We start from the raw sequence: 20,500 nt of genomic DNA, 5'->3' as shown, positions 1-20,500 counted from the left end.
CAAGAAAAAGTAAAATCGATGCGAAAACAGCTGTGTTGTTCGGCAACAAAATATGATTTTTAACTTTTTATTTGAATGGATAGTTGTTGAAATCAACCCTAGGATTTTCTTGCCTAAAAAAACCATCTAGATAGGTAACGAGGTAAAATAATTTCGTTCAGAGCCTAATTAAAAAAAAAATCACGTGGGTGACATTATGCTTATATACATTTAAAGGGCATATTTTACGTCAATTCTCTCCCCAGCAGTAGGTACATCGTATTTAGTGTTTTTGATGCTTGCAAGATTGAACAAAATGACAAACTGCACTGAAGAGCTAAAGAAAACGGCAGGGGACAAGAAACAGCACAAAAACACATCAAATAACAAACACAAATGTTTCAAAACGAAATTTGTGGTTAAAAGACAAAGTAAAATTACAATGGAATGAAGGAACGTGTTATTTTAACGTGTGTAACCGGTTAAAAGACAAAGCAAAATACAATGGAATGTAGTAACGTGTTAGTTTAGCGTGTGTGAATCTATGATATATAAACGGGAAGGAGGAGATAACATTTCGTATCTACGACACGTGCAAAGCAAAATTGAAATAGAATTAAGGAGCGTGTTAGCTTAGCGTGCGTGAGGGGTTAGAGGACAAAGCAAAATTACAATAGAATGATTAATATTTAGAAATAAGATCTATGAGAAGCGTAAATCAAAATTACAATAGAATGAAGGAAGGTGTTAGTTCAACGAATACAAAGCAAAATTACAATAGAAATAAGGAACGAGTTAGTTTAGCATGCGCGAGTTTGTGATTGATAAAAAGGAAGGAATAATTAACATTTAGTCACGTGCAAAATTACACAAGATGACAAATCACACTAAACAGCTAAAAAACGGCATGGAACAGGAAACAACAACAAATGATATTGAATTGTTAATGAAATTGTAAATTATCACTAATTAATAACAGGATAATTATTCTATTGCACAATTTAAATATTTTGGAAAATTATAATTGAATAAGCGATGTGTCATCTTAGTGTCTGTAAAGGATACACAGGAAGGAGAAGTTGTATTCTCGGCAGAATTTCTGAATTCAACTAAAATCGTTGATTTACCCCCTTATGACTAGAACGGAAGAATATAACGATGATTTTGCCGATTCCTATTTTAGATATTTAAGAAGGTATAGCCATGTGAACATTCCTGGTTATTTCTGAATTATTTAACATCGCAAGTAAAGCAAAAATATGACAACTGGGGAAAAGCTGGGAAAGACGTATTTTGTCATCTATGACGCAATATGAAATTACAAATGATTTTGATTGAATTCGAACAGACAGAATAAAAGTTATGGAAAAAGTGAAGCACACAAAATGCATTCACAAATTAAAAATGAAGCACAGACGGTATCTGCGGCTAGAAGACTTGTGACAACCAGCATCAGAACAAATGCATCGAATCGTAAAACTCCCTTTAAACGATCAACTGTGTATCTATGTTTGTACGTGTGTATGCATAATCTTTCTTGAAAACGATTTTGGGTGAATCCGAACAGCTAAAGAAAAAGGCATGAAACAATACCTGATATAATGATTTGCAAAAACGAAGTTCGTCAACAAATATCACTACAAATCTCAAATGATAAAATTGGACAACAAAGTCTGTCATTAGTAGAAAACCAACAGGGATGGTCACATCCAATCGTAAATGAAATCTGCGGTTAGTAGAGAAGAAACAATGAGAATCACCACGAGTATGAGAAAAAAAATTACATAAAATTAAGAATCTTTGATGCAATAACAGAAAGAAGGAATTGAATGCTCACCAAAATTTCTTAGATTATGCTAATAAACCATTAGAGATTCGGATACATATAAGCCTGCCATATGCCGAGTGCTGGAGCTTGGAAGAAGCCTGGGCTTCCATTTTATGTTTAAATCCACATTTAGTTTAGTAAGACACTAACGAGCAACATGAGGTTAACGAACGAACATTCAAAAAATCACGGGAGGGAGATATGCATTAAAGTTCCCCTGATCTCCTGAACCTAAGTGACATTTCTGCATAGAGTTTTCAATGAAAGAGTAATCTTAAAAGTCTGAAACTGGGAGTATTTTACTTACATACTTGGGATATTTTTCAAGCAGGCACTTCTCTCACTTCTAAGAAATGTAGTCATCAGCTCTCTACTGCAGCTACTCCAGCTGGAGGAGAATCCTCTGAAAAAATAAAAACAAAGAAAGATGAAAATATAAAGATGGCCATGTTGGGCCTTTTTTAACATCAGGATGATGAAATTTTCCTTGTTGCCTTAAGGTTCTATTGTGGGAGATCATGGGCATGAGCTTAAATTATACTACACCATAGTAAGTAGCCTATATATTTCACAGTAAACATCCACATTCTACCGCAATTTTTCAGCTTTGGATTATAAGATAAGTCCCAAAGATGACACAGTTTGTACTCTTAAAATGTTCAAGGCACCTTCAAACCTCAGACATATTTTCCGTTAACTTTTTTTAAATCAAAGAATTCGTGGTAACGAACTGTAGTAAGTAGCGACCGGGCTCAATAGTAACTGAAACTCTAAAAAATAGAATTTTGATACCAATAGTTACATTAAAAGAATCGCATTTTAATACTGATTTTAAATATATAAGTTTCATCTAGTATATAATCTATATAAGTAATCATCTAGTATATTATATAAGTATATAAGTTGCCTCATTTTAGAAAATAGGGGAAAACAACCCCTAAAAGTCATTCAATCTTAACGAAAATCACATCATAACGAAAATCAGCGTATCAGAGGGCCCTATTGAAAAAGGTTCAAGCTCCTATCTACAAAATTGTGGAATTTTATTTTTTTGCCAGAAGACAAATCACGGATGCATGTTTATTTATTTTGTTGTTGTTTTTTTCCCAGGTTTGATCGTATCGACTCAGCTGTCCTATAATGCCAGAAGAGGGCTCATTCCAGCGGAAATTGAGAGTTCTAGTGCCCTTTTTGAATGACCAAAAAATGGAGGGCACCTAGGCCCCGTCCCAAGCTCATTTTCCCCCAAAGTCACCAGAACAAAATTCTGAGATAGCCATTTTAGTCAACATAGTAGAAAAAGTAATAACTATGTCTTTGGGAACGACTTACTCCCCCAGAGTCCCCGTGGGAGGGTCTACAGGTTACAAACTTCGACCTGTGCTTACATATAGTAATGGCTGTTGGGAAGTGTACAGACGTTTTCAGGGGGGATTATTTTGTTGGGGGGAGAAGTTGTTGGTGGGGTACGTGGAAGGATCTTTCCATGGAGGAAATTGTCATGGGGGAAGAGAATTTCAATGAAGGAGGCGCAGGATTTCTCGTAATACCACGCTCTTTACGCTAAAGTATTTTTGGTGTTTCAACTATTTATTCTAAGGCCTTTGTGATTCAGGGATCATTCTTAAGGAACTGGGACAAAATTTAAGCTTTAGTGTAAATAGCGAGGTAATGACGAGGGGGCGAACCCCCTCACTTACGCAATAAAAAAATACGAATATAAAAGTTCGTTAAGTAAGTCTACTCGAAAGTTACGTATATTTTTTTAGTAATGAAAACGTTCGCAAGAAATTATAAGTTTTAGTTGCCTTTTTAAGCAATCAAAAAATTGGAAGGCAACTAGGCCTACTCCATCGCTCCTTTTTTCCTCAAAATCCTCCGATTAAAACTATGAGAAAGCCATTTAGCCGAAAAAAAATTAATACACAAATTTCATTTTAATTATTTATGTGCCGAGAGCCAAGATCAAAACATGCATTAATTTAAAAACCTTGAGAAATTAAATAAAAATAACAAGTTTTTTTTAACTAAAAGTAAGGAGTGGCATCAAAACTTAAAACGTACAAAAATTACTCCGTATATGAAAAGAGCTTTTCCTCCTGAACGCCCCACTCTTTACGCTAAAGTTTTTACTATTTTAAAAAGTAGAGTTAAGAGAAAGAGTCAAACTTTAGCGTAAAGAGCGAGGCGTTCATATGAAAAGCCCTTTTCATATACGGAGCAATTTCTGTTCGCTTTAAGTTTTAATGTCGCTCCTTACTTTTGGTAGAAAAAAACTTTTTTTATTTAATCTAAGTAAAGAATGATGTTAAACACATGAAAAGATAAAAACGACATTAAAGGTAAAAAAGGCGACACAACTAAGTGGCAAGACCCTTACTTGCTAAAGGAATAAAGATATTAATGATAGCTTACCTGTTGATGTGCTTAATGGAAAGTCAGTCTATTAGTTTTTGAAGCTATATTAAAGTTGAACAGCTATAGAATTTGCGGAAGAGGAAACACTATTTTCTGAAATTGAACACATCACGTCATTATTTGAATATTATATATGGGGTTGCTAAGGTGATAAAATAGAGATGTTGTTGTGTCCCACAGAGGCGCCATTTGGGCCAAATCTAGGGGTGGGCGTGGGGCATTTGGCAGAACTTGAGACTTTTATTATGAATCTTACTTTAAAAGTTTACAATGATTGATAGCAAATAGCATAATTACCCCAAGGGTCGTCAGGTAATTACGCTCGTTTGGCTAAAAGGCGTGCAGTTAGGTCAAATCATTTGAACAGAATGGATTATGTTGGACATAATGGATAATTATGGCCGGAAAAGGGCCTTTGTGGTGGAAGCTTGGGCCCCCTGGAAAATCTGGGGTGGGCATTTGCCCACCCCTGACCCCCCCCCCCCCCGAAATGGTGCCTCTGGTGTCCCAAAATCACACCAGGAGGCCATGGAGATTGCGAGGTCAAGGGAGTGCTGAATCTTGGAATCATCTAACCTCCCAGTGGCTGATGAAACCCGTCAGCGATAATGGTATAAGAAGCAAATGATATTTTTTTGTGTGTGTGTTAGAACTTCTCGAAGTTGAGATGAATTTGATAATCTGACTCAAACCTCCATCCAGGAATCACATCTTCTTTCAATGATCTAGTGAGAACGACATACATTGTGAAATTCCCCACAACTGCTGACTTGAGATAAAAAGAACTGAGAAATCGAGTTAGCTGAGATTGATTTGAAGAACACTCAGGATAAATCTTTTTTTGTCGATGTTAATTCACTATTTTACTGTTTGGCATACATTGGCAACTAAAGTTCCTTAACGTTTTGAGCCTAACGTATAGAATCCTTAGTCAATTATGTTGTTTTTCAATGGAGCACTAGATAACTATTTTATTATCAAATGGCCGGAATATTTGAAAAAATCTAGACGTGCAACAATAAATGTAAAACATAGAAAATTAAATTTAGATGGTATTCCTTTAAAATTCATTTAAAATTAAATTAGATAGTTAAAATTAAATTAATTAGATTCATTTAAATTAATTGGAATTAATTAGATTAGACTTTTGATCTTTTAGATTAGATCTAATTATAATTAATTAGAATTAAATTCATTAAATTGATTAGATTCATTTAAAATTAAATTAGATAGCATATGGTATTCACCCAGTATTCACCCAGATAATCAAATTGACAATTATATCACAAAAGTTGATGTTGACTTAGTAAATTAGATAATTATATCACAAAAGTTGACTGAACAATATGAATAAACTTCCTAGTTTCTGTGTCCTCACATAGGCCTGTCCTTTCTTCACGTTGATATAATGAAACAAGTATTTTTCGAATGAAAGTAAGGAGCAAGAACATTAGAACATGAAAACTATCAAAAAGTATCCTGCATATTAGAGGCATAGATACCTCTTTGCTTTTTTTCGCTTCACTGAAATGTATTTGTGAGTCAAACAAATATAGTCGGTAAGTGGTAACTATAAGTATTTTATTTACCTTTTGTCTTTGAAAATATTTGAGTAGAAACTTCTATTATGAAAAGCAAAAGTAAATAAATTACCCCTTTCATTCTCAAGGCGGTGTAAAACGACTCATTCTCTCTTCATTTCATTTTCATTTCATCAAACCTGAAGCTTTAGAATATTTTGTCAACGCTTGACACAAAAGATGAGTGCTGAGGGTGGCGGAGCAATCTTTCTCATGTCTACCATAATGTCATTTGGTTTTAAGTTTTAATCTTATTCTTTACTTTCATTGAAAGAAGTCAAATATTTCTTTTATTTTTGCTTCTCTTTCATCGCATACTCTGGGCGATCCTACAAATTATGAAACCTGCCATCCTTGTCATCTCTGATCTTTTAAATTAATGTTTAACTTTCATATTCTATACTTTAAGGTCAACGGTTCATTTGGGTGCATCTGCTTTTCAGATTAACACATAATTTTTTTTCTGAAGTAAAGGAACATTGTTGGCCCCACCACACCCTTACTCCTTAAACAAAAAAAGTTTTATTGCAACATTTTCAAACAGTTCGTGGTAACGAAATCAAACAGTTCGTGGTAACAAACTGTAGTAAGGAGCGACCCGGCTCAATAGTAAAAAAAAATCTCTAAAACGGAATTTTGATACCAATAGTTACATCAAAAGAATCGCATTTTAATGCTGATTTTAAATATACAAGAATTAAATATTAAATATTTCATCAAGTTTAGACTTACCCATCAAAGGTTACGAGCCTGAGAAAATCTACCCTATTTTAGAAAATAGGGTGGAACACCCCCTAAGAGTCATAGAATCTTAATGAAAATCACACCATCGGATTCAGCGTATCAGAGAACCCTATTTTACAAGTTCCAAGATCCTATCTACAAAAATTGTGGAATTTTGTATTTTTTGCCAGAAGACAAATCACGGATGGGTGTTTATTTGTTTATTTGTTTTTTCCACAGGGGTGATCGTATCGACCCAGTGGTCCTAGAATTTCGTGAGAGGGCTCATTCGAACGGAAATGAAAAGTTCTAGTGCCCTTTTTAAGTGACCAAAAAAATCGGAGGGCATCTAGGCCCCCTCCCACCCTCATTTTTTTCCCAAAATTGTTGGATCAAAATTCTGAGATAGCCATTTTACTCAGCATAGTCGAAAAACCTTATAACTATATATTTGGGGACGACTTACTCCCTCACAGTCCCCGTGAGAGGGGACTGTATTAATGGTTATTTGGGAAATGTAGAAACGTTTTCAGGGGGATTTTTTGGTTGGGAGGGGGGGGGGGGGGTTGAGAAGAGGGGGCTATGTGGTGGAAATTTTCCATGGAGGAATTTGTCATGGGGGAAGAAGATTTCCATAAAGGGGGCGCAGCATTTTCTAGCATTATTTAAAAAAAAATGAGAAAATAAATATGAAAAAGTTTATTTCAACTGGAAGTATGGAGTAGCATTAAAACTTAAAACGAACAGAAAATATTACGCATATAAGGGGTTCACCTGCTCCTAATACCTCAATCTTTACGCTAAAGGATTTTTAGTAATTTCAACTATTTATTCTACGGCCTTTGTTATTCAGGGGACACAATTTAAGCTTTAATGCAAAGAGTTATTGACGAGGTATTGACGAGTGGGCGAACCTTCTCATATACGTAATAAAAGCATACGAACATAGAAGTTTGTTACGTAAGCTAATTCGTAAGTTACGTATATCTTTTACTAATGAAAACGTTCGTAAAAACTAAAAGTTCTAGTTGCCTTTTTAAGTACCCAAAAAAATTGGAGAGCAACTGGGCCTTCTTCTCCTCCTTTTTTCGCAAAATCATTCGATCAAAACTATGGGAAAGCCGTTTAGCCAAATAAATAAATATGTAAATTTCGCTTTAATTATTCATCTGCGGAGAGCCGAAATCAAAACATGGATTAACTAAAAAACGTTCAGAAATTAAATAAAAAAACAAGTTTTTTTAACTGAAAGTAAGGAGCGACATTAAAACTTAAAACGAACAGAAATTACCCCGTATATGAAAGGGGCTGCTCCTTCTTCAACACCCTGCTCTTTACGCTAAAGTTTTTACCGTTTTCAAAAGTAGAGTTGAGAGAAAGAGTCAAACTTTAGCATAAGAGCAGGGCGTTGAAGAAGGAGCAGTCCCTTTCATATACGGGGTAATTTCTGTTCGTTTTAAGTTTTAATGTCGCTCCTTACTTTCAGTAAAAAAAACTAGTTTTTTTTTATTTAATTATAGTAAGGAGTGACCCGGCTCAATAGTAATCAAAACTAAAAAATATTGAATTTTGATACAAATAGCTACATCAAAAGAATCGCATTTTAAAATCTGATTTTAAAATATAAGTTTCATCAAGTTTAGTCTTGCCCATTAAAAGTAACGAGTCTGAGAAAATTTGCTTTATTTTAGAAAATAGGGGAAACAACCCTTAAAAGCCATAGAATGAACGAAAATCACACCATCAGATTCAGCGAATCAGAGAACCCTGTTGTTAGAAATTTCAAGCTCCTATCTACAAAAATGTGGAATTTTGTGTTTTTTGCCAGAAGGCAGATCACGGATGCGTGTTTATTTGTTTGTTTTTTTTGTTGTTTTTTGTTGTTGTTGTTTTTTCCCCAGGGGTGATCGTATTGACTCAGTGGTCCTAGAATGTTGCAAGACGGCTCAATCTAATGGAGTGAAAAGTTCTAGTGCCCTTTTTAAGTGACCAAAAAAATTGGAGGGCACTTAGGTTCCCTCCCACGCTAATTATCTTCCCAGAGTCACCGGATCAAAATTCTGAAATAGCCATTTTATTCATTGTACTCGAAAAACCTTATAAGTATGTCTTAGAGGATGACTTACTCCCCCACAGTATCCGTGGGAGGGGCTAAAAGTTACAAACTTTGACCAGTGCTTACATATAGTAATGGTTATTGATAAGTGTACAGACATTTTCAGGAGATTTTTTTGGTTGGGGGAGGGGTTGAGAAGAGGGGAATATGTCGGGAAAACTTTCCATAAAGGAAATTGTCACGGGGGAAGAAAAATTCCATGATGGGAGCGCAGAATTTCCTAGCATTATTTAAATAAAAAAAAAACAATGAAAAACAAAATATGAAAAAGTTTTTTCAACTGAAAGGAAGGAGCAGCATTAAAACTTAAACGAACAGAAATTATTACGCATATGAGGGGCTCGCCTCCTCCTAATACCTAACTCTTTATGCTAAAGTGTTTTTAGTAATTTCAACTATTTATTCTTTTTTTATTCTTCAGAAATTGGGACAAAATTAAAGCTTTAGTGTAAAGAGGGACGTACTGACGACGGGGTGAACCCCCTCATATGCGTAAGAAAAACATGAGAATACAGAAGTCCGTTGCGTAAGATAATTTGTAAGTTACGTATATCTTTTACTAATAAAAACATTCTTAAAAAATTAAAAGTTCTAGTTGCCTTTTTAAGTAACCAAAAAATTGGAGGGCAACAAGGCCTCCTCCCCCGCTCCTTTTTGCTCAAAGTCATTCGGTCAAAACTATGAGAAAGCCATTTAGACAAAAATATAAATATGCAAATTTCGTTTTAATTATACATCTGAGTATAGCCAAAATCAAAACATGCATTGATTCAAAACCCTTCAGAAATTAAATAAAAGGGACTGCTTCCTCATCAACGTCCTGTTCTTTACCCTAAAGTTTTTTACTGTTTTTTTTTTTAAGTAGAATTAAGAGAAAGAGTCAAACTTAAGCGGAAAGACCGGGGCGTTGATGAGGAAGCAGCCCCTTTCATATATCATATATGAAGTTATTTCTGTTCGTTTTAAGTTTTAATGTCGCTCCTTACTTTCAGTTGAAAAAACTTGTTTTTTTTAATTTAATAATATCTAGAAACGAATGTTCCTAGAAGAAAAATGCAAACACAAGAATAAGAGGGGAGATCAGTACCAATGCTTTAAGCGTAGCCTAAATATGTTTCTACAAATGAAGCTCATCCGTGTTTATCTGGAGCCCCTCTCATTAAAATTTTAAAATAAGGGGCTGAAATTTGATTTTTGAAGTTTAAATATGTCCCCCAGAGACACACAAAAAAGATAATCTGATATCTGTCATAGTAGCTAATATACAACTAGGCCATGTTCTGCAAACGTTAATGTAACAGCATTTTACCATTTTAATGGTTTCTTAAAATAAACTGCCTAAAAAGAAGAACACTGTTGGTTCCATCATACCACTACTCCTTAAACTAGAAAAATTGTATCACAATATTATAATATCTAGAAACGAATATTCCTATAAAATAAAATGCAATCACCAGAATAAGAGGGGAGATCAGTACCAATGCTTTAAGCGTAGCCTAAATATATTTCTACAAATGAAGTTCATCCGTGTTTATGTGGAGCCCCTCCCAATAAAATTTTAAAATAAGGGGCTGAAATGTGCTTTTTGAAGTTTAAATATGTTCCCCAGAGACTCACAAAAAAGATAATCTGATATCCGTCATAGTAGCTAATATACAACTAGGCCATGTTCTGTAAACGTTAATGTAACAGCATTTTACCATTTTAATGGTCTCTTAAAATAAACTGCCTAAAAAGAAGATTTTTACAGCATTTTACAATTTTAATGGTTTGTTCAAATAAACTGCCTTATATGTTTATAGACTAGTAGATATATGATTTGAGGTGGAATGGATTGCAAGACAGATGTTTTACACTAGAATGCTGAGAAAATTCTGGGGAGTAACATACTAAAAGTCTGCAAGAAATCTTAAATCGAGAAATCCTAAATCACACTTAAAGGCCTGAATTTCAGTCATAAATATATAAATTAAGGCTTTTAAACGGGCTTTGAAGACTGGAATTTCCTGGGAAAAGATCGAGAAACCGTGTCTTTTAGACAGCAATTCTGATGCCAGTGCTTGCATACCCAAATCGGGGCTCTTTGACCTAAAGTCGATGCAGCAGCATACTATCTTCCAGAACCACAAATGTTAAGTAATAAAAATTAAAAATTTAATTTCCTAGAAATTACCATTTCTTTAATTGGTTTTAAAAGTGTATCTGAATTATTAAGCTGTTCTTTCGACTTCAGATGCCATTGTGCACCAAAACAATTAAACTGTTATACCAAGTTTAGATCCGAAGGACCATGAACCGTGGCACTGAAAGCCGGGTTTTAGTGAGGATTTTTTGTAGATAGTAGCTTAGAGTTTTTTTCTTGGACCTCTTAGAGATGTTGAACATCATAGTATATTTTCGCCATGATCATTCTCATTTTAAAGAAATGACAAATTTTAAGATTAATGATTTTCCTATAAGAATAAAAAACAATGCCTTGACGTAAATATTGCTATCACAATTTCAGCACCACCTTTTTGTGGCGCTGAATGTTAAGGTTTTAAGGTTAACATTGGTTAAGGTTTCATAAAAAAGGAAAATAGCATAGGTATTGTTCTTATTTCACAAGGAACTTATTTTTGAGCAAACCGTAACGTTGCTGTTATACTTACGAAAAGTGAGTTGCCATTATACAAATGTGCCCAGGTCGACAGTAACAAGTAGAATCATCGTGTCGCATACCAAAACTATGACCCATCTCATGAGCAATTGTCCATGCTAACTTTGGTATGTTATCATTGTAAGACATTACACTTGTCGAGTCTTCTCCACAAATAGTTCCAGTATATGCTCTTCCAAGAACCACACCTAATTCGCTGCCAAACTCAATTCCACTGTAAAATATGTCTTTAAAAATAGAGCTATGGTAATATTAATTAAAAATCATCTTAACAGCAGCCTCGCTCATTTCTGTGCGACTGTAAAAAAACTTTTCAGATATTATTTGATAGTTTAGCTCTTTAGAAGGGTGATTTGGCAAGGTAATGATAACGAAATTCGAGTTCAAAGGTAGGCTATAATTTCATATTATTTTTATTCCATTTGTATTTTGAGAAAATGGTTCTTTTTTCCTTTGATAAGAATATTTTAAAATCAACCTGTGTAAATGAAATTGTGATAAATTATGACTAAACTGTGAATCATGAGTTTACCGTAAATGGCTTGTGATACAACGATTTTTCAAAAATGGCTTCAATAGAGTATTCGGCAGTAACATTTAAACCTAACACAGAAGTTTACGTTCTGCATATTTAGTTGTCAAATAGAACACGGGATATAATTATCAGTTCATTGAAAGCATGGTCACTCAAAGTTTTTTCTAATCTATTTTCTATGGTTTTATATTAAGATGTAGAGAATAAGTTTTTTTGTCATTGAAAACTACTTTGGAATCAACACTTATAAACATCAATGCTATGATCATCAATCACCTAACAGAGAAAGGGAAAGGGGGAGAAAGAAATAATTTAAAATTATCTTTAAAGATCTCTTCAGAGGCTGCCTGAACTTAGTCTTATTCTTCTAAACCTTCTCACAGCAAATTTTTATGTAAGACAATATTTTTAACATCACCGTTCCCACAAATCCTTTTGGTAACCCTTTCAAGATCATTTTTAAATTTTAGTTTGGCAAAAAGAATTCACTAATTCCAATCAGGCTCTAGCTGAATAAAAATAAGACAAAATAGTCAACAGAAGCCTGGGGGTCCAAGCTTAAGTTAAAAATGAACTTTATTTAAAGCAATTTGTGGTGGGGGGATGTCTTACTGTCGTGTTCCATATAGAGAACACAAGTTTTATTTGCTATACTATGCGACATATAACACATCAACTGGTCTAATCACTCGTAACTCCGGTAGCTAACTGACGTATTTCATTCAACGGGGCGCAATTCACAACACGGATGCGCAGTTACTCATTCTTAATGGAAGCGATATATTGTTACACCACCAGTTTTCTAAGGATATCGGCTATGTTTGTTCTTAGCCCATCTGCGGTCGCGATCGATCTGTAGTCAGCGACGTTCAACCATATGACCAGCAGCTGCTCTAGCTTCTTACCGTAGTCGGTAAATGACTGGTTTACCTCCCTCTGTGTCGTACGGAATAGCTGGCGATAGGTTTCAGATGCCACTCGGAATCTTCTCAGAATAGCTTCTTTCACAAGGTCGTAGTCAGAGCTATCGGCCGTCGGAACAATCGCAGCAGCTTTTGCGGCTTTACTTGTCAGCAAGGCCTGGAGTCTAACTGCTCATGTAGCATAACTCCTGTTATTTTGGGTGATAGCTCACTCGAAGGTTGTGAAGTATGCATCGATATACATACCATCCGTAAACTTAACGATCTGGATCGTAGTATTCTCAGCTGTAACACGCGCATTCTGAATAGCGGACTGATTCTTCTGTAAATCTTGAACCAGAGGGGTAAACTGCGAAGTCAACGATTCCAGCTGCTGTTGCATCTGCCGTCGGCTAGTCTTCCTTTCTCGCTTTAGTTCTGCATGAATTGTTTCCATGCTCACCTTCATGGAGGCACGAAACATGGTCATCTGGCGTTCTTTGCCCATTTCCTCGGCCTTGTATTTAGCTAAGCGCTGTTCTGCCCGTGCCTGTGACCTCGTTCGCAAATTATCCTTATCCTGCTTCTTCAGGCTCATACAGCTGCGAACTTGGCTGTCGGTGAGATACGAGTGTTTGCCAAAGTGCTAGGAAGTACAGTGGTGTGCTATAAAAGCACGTAGAGATGTGCTATGAAGCTCCCACAATATGCTATGAAAGCATACACAAATGTGCTATGAGAGCACGACCATATGTGCTATGAAATACTCACAATATGCTACGAAACTACGCCTAAATGTGCTCTGAAGCACCCGCAATGTGCTATAAAAGCACGTACAAATGTGCTATGAAGCACTCACAATGTGCTATTAAAGCACGCACATATGAGCTATGAAGCACTGACATCAAACAGTTCGTGGTAACGAACTGTAGTAAGGAGCGATCCGGCTCAATAGTAACCAAAACTCTAAAAAATTGAATTTTGATATTAATAGCTACATCAAAAGAATCGTATTTTAATGCTGATTTTAAATATATAAGTTTCATCAAGTTTAGTCTTACCCATCAAAAGTTAAGAGCCTGAGAAAATTTGCCTGATTTAGAAAAATAGGGGGAAACACCCCCTAAAAGTCGTAGGATCTTAACGAAAATGACACCATCAGATTCAGCGTATCAGAGAACCCTACTGTAGAAGTTTTGTAGAACGGATCAAAATTTTGAGATAGCCATTTTGTTCAGCATAGTCGAAAACCATAATAACTATGCCTTTGGGGATGATTTACTCCCCCACAGTCCCTGGGGAAGGGGCTGCAAGTTACAAACTTCGACCAGTGTTTACATATAATAATGGTTATTGGGAAGTGTACAGACGTTTTCAGGGGGATTTTTCTGGTTTTGGGGGTAGGTTTGACGGGAGGGGGCTATGCGGGAGGATCTTTCCATGGAGAAATATGTCATGGGGAAAGAAAAATTCAATGAAAAGGGCGCAGGGCGCAGGACGAATCTGGTCACGTTAGAAAAAAACGTCAAATTCAGAGCTTAATATACAATGCTGGGTGGTCGGAGCCTCTCTATTATGGAGTATAATTTGAAAATAACACAACTATACGAGCGATAAAACTTATATACCACAACCATAACTCAACTAACGAAAGAACTGCTAAGAGATAACACAACTATAAAGCGAAAACAGGTGAAAACTAACGGGAAAATAAACGAAATAAGAGGTGGAAGGGGCCCAGAGAAAAAATATAATCCTTTTCCAATTTTGAGCCTAACTTCCGCAAAGGAGTAATAATGTCAGAAGCCTCGAAATATTGAATTATTTTCTTTTTCCTATAAGACCGGGGTAAATGAAACAGAAATTTAAATTTATCGCATGTAGAAATATGCTTTTAGAGTTTGAAATTTCCCTTCCCCTTCGTATCTTTGTAAAAAAACAAAGACAAATTAAAAGTTCTAGTAGCCTTTTTAAGTAGCCGAAAAATTGGAGGGCAGCTAGGCCTCCTTCCCCACCCCTTATTTCTCAAAATCGTCTGATCAAAACTAAGAGAAAGCTATTTAGCCAAAAAAAATTAATATACTAATTTATTTCAATAATTTATGTGCGGAGATCCAAAATCAAACATTCATTAATTCAAAAACGGTCAGAAATTAAATAAAAAAAACTAGTTTTTTTAACTGAAAGTAAGGAGCGACATTAAAACTTAAAACGAACAGAAATTACTCCGTATATGAAATGGGTTGTCCCCTCCGTAATCCCTCGCTCTTTACGCTAAAGTTTGACTCTTTGCCACAATTCTACTTTTTAAAACAATTAAAAACTTTAGCGCAAAGAGCGAGGGATTGCGGAGGGGACAACCCATTTCATAGACGGAGTAACTTCTGTTCGTTTTAAGTTTTAATGTCGCTCCTTACTTTCAGTTAAAAAAACTAGTTTTTTTTTATTTAACTATGCTATTAAAGCGCGTAAAAATGTACTATGAAGGACCCATAATTTGCCATGAAAGCACGTACAAATGTGCTATAAAGCACGCTTGTACACCTGGTACCCTGACACCACTGGGGGAGGGGCTCACCTTGTTCACCAAGAACACAGGGTAAATGCAGAGCTAGCTATCGATGGAGACCAATAATCGTCTTAAAATCAGCCAGACTGCTAATCCAACAACTATCTCCACTCGCGAAAAAAGTTTAATACGGGACATAATTTTTACAAATGGTACAGGGGAAAAGTTTTTTTTTTCATTATTATTTCAATCAGCTATCAAACTGAAGCACAAACAGATTGTGAATCGAATCTTTTCAGCTTATGGAATAAGCTAACCTAGTGGAAAATTTTAACGTAAAACTGGAGAAAAGTCCAAGTTACAGCAAATTCTTCGTTACTAACGCTTAACGCTATCCACTACTTAGAGATAGATGGATGGAGATAATGACAACACAATCCAAAGATGTCTTTTTTAATAGCAATAAATGTTACGAAAAATGTTGGGTTCTTTACCTTAATTTACGCTACAATATAATCAGCGAAAAAAATCCAACTTTCACTTATTCGGTTGAGTATCCTACTTCTGACACCACTTATATAGTAATCCGTATAGAAAACACAAGTTCTATTTACTATACTATACAACTTATAACACTTCAACTGGTTTAATCACTCGTAACTCCGGTAGCTAACTGACGTATTTCATTCAACGGAGCGCAATTCACAACTCCCGTACATCTGACTTTTTAGTCTCTCGACACGTAACGTGATCTTATAATAAATTGGTAAATGATTTTAGATAAAATCACCACACTTACCTAATTGCAATACGTTGGGGCTACCCTTTCTTCAATACCTCATAATTTATAATCTTTACCTACTAATTATTAACATGTAGGATGAAAATTGTTCAACATCAGTTTTTATATTTAAAAGCAAAAAATAGGTTGCTTTAGGTTTTGTTTAATAGAGAGGAGCTGGTATGCAAAAAAAGAAGAGTATTGAACACCTTAATTAATGCACTGTAACATATTTTATTTCCCTCTTCCGAATTAAAAATGTCAAGCGTTTCATAGACCTTAATCCTCAAAGGAAGAGCAATAGCTCACTTAAAAAAGTCTTGAGTTACAAAAAAATAATAATAATAAATGTTAAGCTTCAGTTATTTCAGTAGATAGCTCCATTAGAAACTATTACCACAAGCTATTAGACATTACAAAAAAGACACGTATTTCCCCTTTCATTGGAATTATTTTGTTCTTTTAAAATAGGAAGTATTACATATAAGTACAATAATTTTTAAATTAAACTATTAAATTTTCTAAGCCTGAACTTTATGTTAAAACTTAAAAACGAACAGAAATTATTCCGTATATGAAAGGGCCTGTCCCCTCCTCAACGCCTCGCTTTTTAGGCTAAAGCTTGACTTTGCCAAAACTCTAAGTTTTAAAACGGCAAAAACCTTAGTGTAAACAGCGAGGCGTTAAAGAGGGGACAGCTCCATTTATACAAGGAAAAACTTCTGTTCATTTTAAGTTTTAATGTCGCTCCTTACTTTCAGTGAAAACACTTGGTTTTTGTATTTAATTTCTGAACGTTTTTTAACTAGTGCATGCTCTAATTTGGCTCACCGTACACGAAAAATTTAAAACGAAATATCCGTATTAATTTTGGTAGATTTATTTCGTATATGAAGAGTCGTCCCTCCTCAATACCTTTTAATAAAAGCTTACTATTCTAATTAAACGGCCTTTGTGTTTCAGTTTTAGTATATAGTCAAATCTTAGAGTTAACAATAAGGTACTGTGGAGGCGGGCAATACTTCATGTATGGAATAATTTCTATTTGTGTTTCAAATAGTGCCGGTATATCTGGCTCACCATTCATGAAACGTACCCCTCCTCTCACGGAAAACTCTTGTGTCGAAGTTTCATCCAACGTAAAGTGCAGCGCCCCCTCCCTTCAAATTTTGCCCAGACAGTTCCGTCTTCGCTGACAATCCCCCTCCCTGTAAAATTCCTTGCGGAAGGTTCAGCCAGAAAAATTTCACTTAACATTCCTTCATTTGAATAAGACTTAAATCTGTAATCGTTTTCTCGATTACTCTAGAAATGCTCTCTTCCGTGAAAATTATTTTCCAGAAAACAAAACACAGGGAAAAAAACCCTGGATGATTTCCCCGGAACATCTCTACATGAAAAATTTGGAAAAGAGAATGTAAGACAATTAAAATGAATTTTGTATAGTAGGCATGTCATGTGTAATATATCCCCTTGAGAATTCACCCTTCAGAAATTTCCCTCCCCAAGAACGTTTATCCCTATGGAAATCCACCCCAAGCCCAGCCCCCTCCAAAAAATGTCTGTATACTCCCCAATAACAAATACCATACGTAAACAATGGGCAAATGCCATATCTTACAGGCCCCTCCCCACGGACTGTGGGGGTCATTTTATACCTTAAGACATATCTCCTTGATCGGAATTTGATTGAAATAGCTGCCTAAAAATTTTGATCAGATAATTTTGGGGAAAAAAGGCACTAGAGCTTTTAATTTCGATTTGAATGAGCCCTCTCTTGATATTCTAGCACTAATGGGTCGATACAATCATCCCAGGAAAAAAATCTCTCTGTGATCTTTCTTCAGACAAAAAAAATACAAAATTCCACATTTTTTAAGATAGGAGCTTGAAAACCTCTATAACAGAGTTCTCTGTTACGCTGAATCTGATGAAATAATTTTCATTCAGATTTTTCGACTTTTAAGGGGCGTTTCCCCCTTTTTGGAGAATCAGGCAAATTTCTTCATACTTGTAACATATGATAGGTAACCACAATGAAACTTATATCTGATTCTTTTGATACATCTACTGGTTTCAAAATTCCAGTTTTAGAGTTTTGGTTACAATAGAGCCGGGTCGCATCTTACTTACAGTTTTTATCACGAATTGTGTTGATTCGTCTTTGCCATGCACAACAGTAGGCTTACAGAATTCACCATTTAAGTTTGTTTTGAAGAAATATAATTGAAAACCAAAAGAAAACAAAAATTCAAATAAATCCCAAAGGTTAAATTAGTTTATTTTAAGAGTAGAGAAAGGAGTTTAAAATTCAGATTTTCGTGTAATTTTCAGCAAAAAAACTAACTAAGGCAGGAAGGGACCGTATTTCTTTATATGAATTATTCGTAATTCCTTGGTAACTTAATTTAAGCATTAATAAGTAGTATGTGCTACAAACCACGTTCAAGTAAAAAACGCTATAAATAGAGAGCTACCTGAGAAGTAGTGCGTGATCATATTTAAATTTCTTGGGAAGCTCGATTTTTCTGTAAAGATTAAAGCCACGTAAGTTGAAATCAGCATCCTTTGAGATTTTGATTTTGTCTCCATAAAACCAATAGTCGATGCCAACAAGAGCAACACGAACGTGAAATTGGAAATATAGCTAAAAATAAAAGATTTTGACAGGCACGAATAAAAATAAGTAAACCTTAAAAAACAAATAATATGAAATTATTTGTCTTTCCCCCGGAAAACCAGTCCGGAGCAACTTAGATCAAATATATTGGAAATGTTTCTACTATCTTTTGTTTATCAAATCTACACACCAAAATGTTATTTTTTTTTTTTTAATTGATCGAAAAGAAGAGTTCTAACAATTACATGGTAAAATAAGATCAATTTATGAACAAATAATCTTCGCACAGAATAAAATAAATTACTGCACCAGAGGGCATATAGTTCGCAGAGCTGAGAATAAACTCCTGGGTGAATACAACAACACCCTGGCAGTACCTTGCCTCTGGACTTTTTCCTGTGTTCCCCGATTGTAAAAACAGACTCCAGATCCTTACTTATCTCCACTTTTCAAACGTCAGACCATATGCCTATCTGGATTATATTGCCCTTTCAACTTATTGCACCGAATGATTCAAGTCCAGACAATGATAGTAAATAGTATGATACCACAGACTGGTCTTGTGTAGATATGATGAAAGATGGTCTGTTTCGAAAAAGATGAAAGTGCCGTTCCATCTACTTTCCCAAGAAAACCTACTAACCTCTGCAGAGAAGAAAACCTTACTGAAATTTACTGTACAGAGATCGTTCATACTCTACGAGTTGTCGGGCATACTAGCATACTCATACGAAGAGTACGTCTTGGACCTGAGAAGCATGGTTGGTCAAGTAACCCAGATCTTGTGATTCTTGTGCTAAATCAAATTCTGGTTTCCCGTCTGGAAGGAGTATGGTAACCACAGCAGGTTTTGGTAAATGAAATTCTACTGAAAACAAAGGGACGTTTGGCGAAATTGCTTAGGACACACCACGCTAAATCAGTAGCTGAACTGTCAAGTAAAGCCACAAGTGAGCCTAATTTCGTATGGAAAATGCTCAAAAGAGTTATTTCAAACACCTATAATGCAGTGAAAACTATCAGACCAGTGGTACAGTTACTATAAAAATAATTTTTACGAGCCAGGTCAATCATTGTCAAATCTATATGAAAGGGAGCTTGATGGTTACTTAGGCCAATCAATTGATGAGATCAGTTTTATTGCCACTCGATCTGCGGTAACTAAGTGCTTTTCAGAGCTACAAAAAAAATTTTTTTAGGGGTTTTGATGGCCTCTCTGCAAAGCATCTAAGATGCGGGTACCCTCTCCTGACTGAGAATCAGACCTTACTTTTTCAGATGATATTCTGTCTTGGTATAGTTCCTAATTTGTTCAGTACTGGAGTGATAGCCCCGGTATTAAAAAGGGGATAGCCCTTCGACAAATGTTCTTCTTTAAGGCCAATTACGGCGTTACCGGGTTTGTGCATTTTTTTTTTAGTTATTACTTAATGACGAGATATATAAATGTTATACATCAGATGACTAATTTGGCTTCAAGAAAGTAGTAGGCCGTGACCATGCTCACCATTTGATTTCAAATTTATTTCTACATGCACATGAAAATAATGAAGTGTTATATTTTTCTGGGTAAAACGTAACTAAAGTTTTTGACACAGATATACATCCGCATATCTTATTGACTGCTTATAAGCGTGGAGTTAATATTTCTGTCATCAAATCGATACACGATATGTTTAAAACGCTAACTGACAAAGTTGAGGTCCCATCTCACCTGGTACAGTGGAAAAAAGTATTTCCAGTAAAACATGTATTAGACAGGGCGCTCTTACTTCTCCGTCCCGTTTAATAATACTGTTATTGCGCCACATCAAAGCTTTTTAACCATATGTATATTTAAAGCTACTGAT

At 35.3% G+C, this 20,500-nt stretch overlaps 1 protein-coding gene across 1 annotated transcript in view; it reads right to left on the bottom strand.

Moving 5' to 3' along the window:
* Positions 1-2,110: 2,110 nt before the first annotated feature.
* Positions 2,111-20,500, bottom strand: part of LOC136030636 (zinc metalloproteinase-disintegrin-like BjussuMP-1) — a 48,009-nt gene continuing 29,619 nt past the window's right edge. The window contains exons 4-6 of the mRNA XM_065709705.1: positions 18,508-18,677; positions 11,296-11,517; positions 2,111-2,210 (exon numbers count right to left, since the gene is read on the bottom strand). Coding sequence (XP_065565777.1) covers positions 2,111-2,210; positions 11,296-11,517; positions 18,508-18,677 — 492 coding nt within the window. The remainder of the gene's footprint in view (positions 2,211-11,295; positions 11,518-18,507; positions 18,678-20,500) is intronic.

The sequence above is a fragment of the Artemia franciscana genome, chromosome 8 (genome assembly GCF_032884065.1).
Source record: "Artemia franciscana chromosome 8, ASM3288406v1, whole genome shotgun sequence".
NCBI classification, from domain to species: domain Eukaryota; kingdom Metazoa; phylum Arthropoda; class Branchiopoda; order Anostraca; family Artemiidae; genus Artemia; species Artemia franciscana.
Note: the sequence above shows the minus strand (reverse complement) of the source record. Positions and strands in the feature narration are given on the sequence as shown.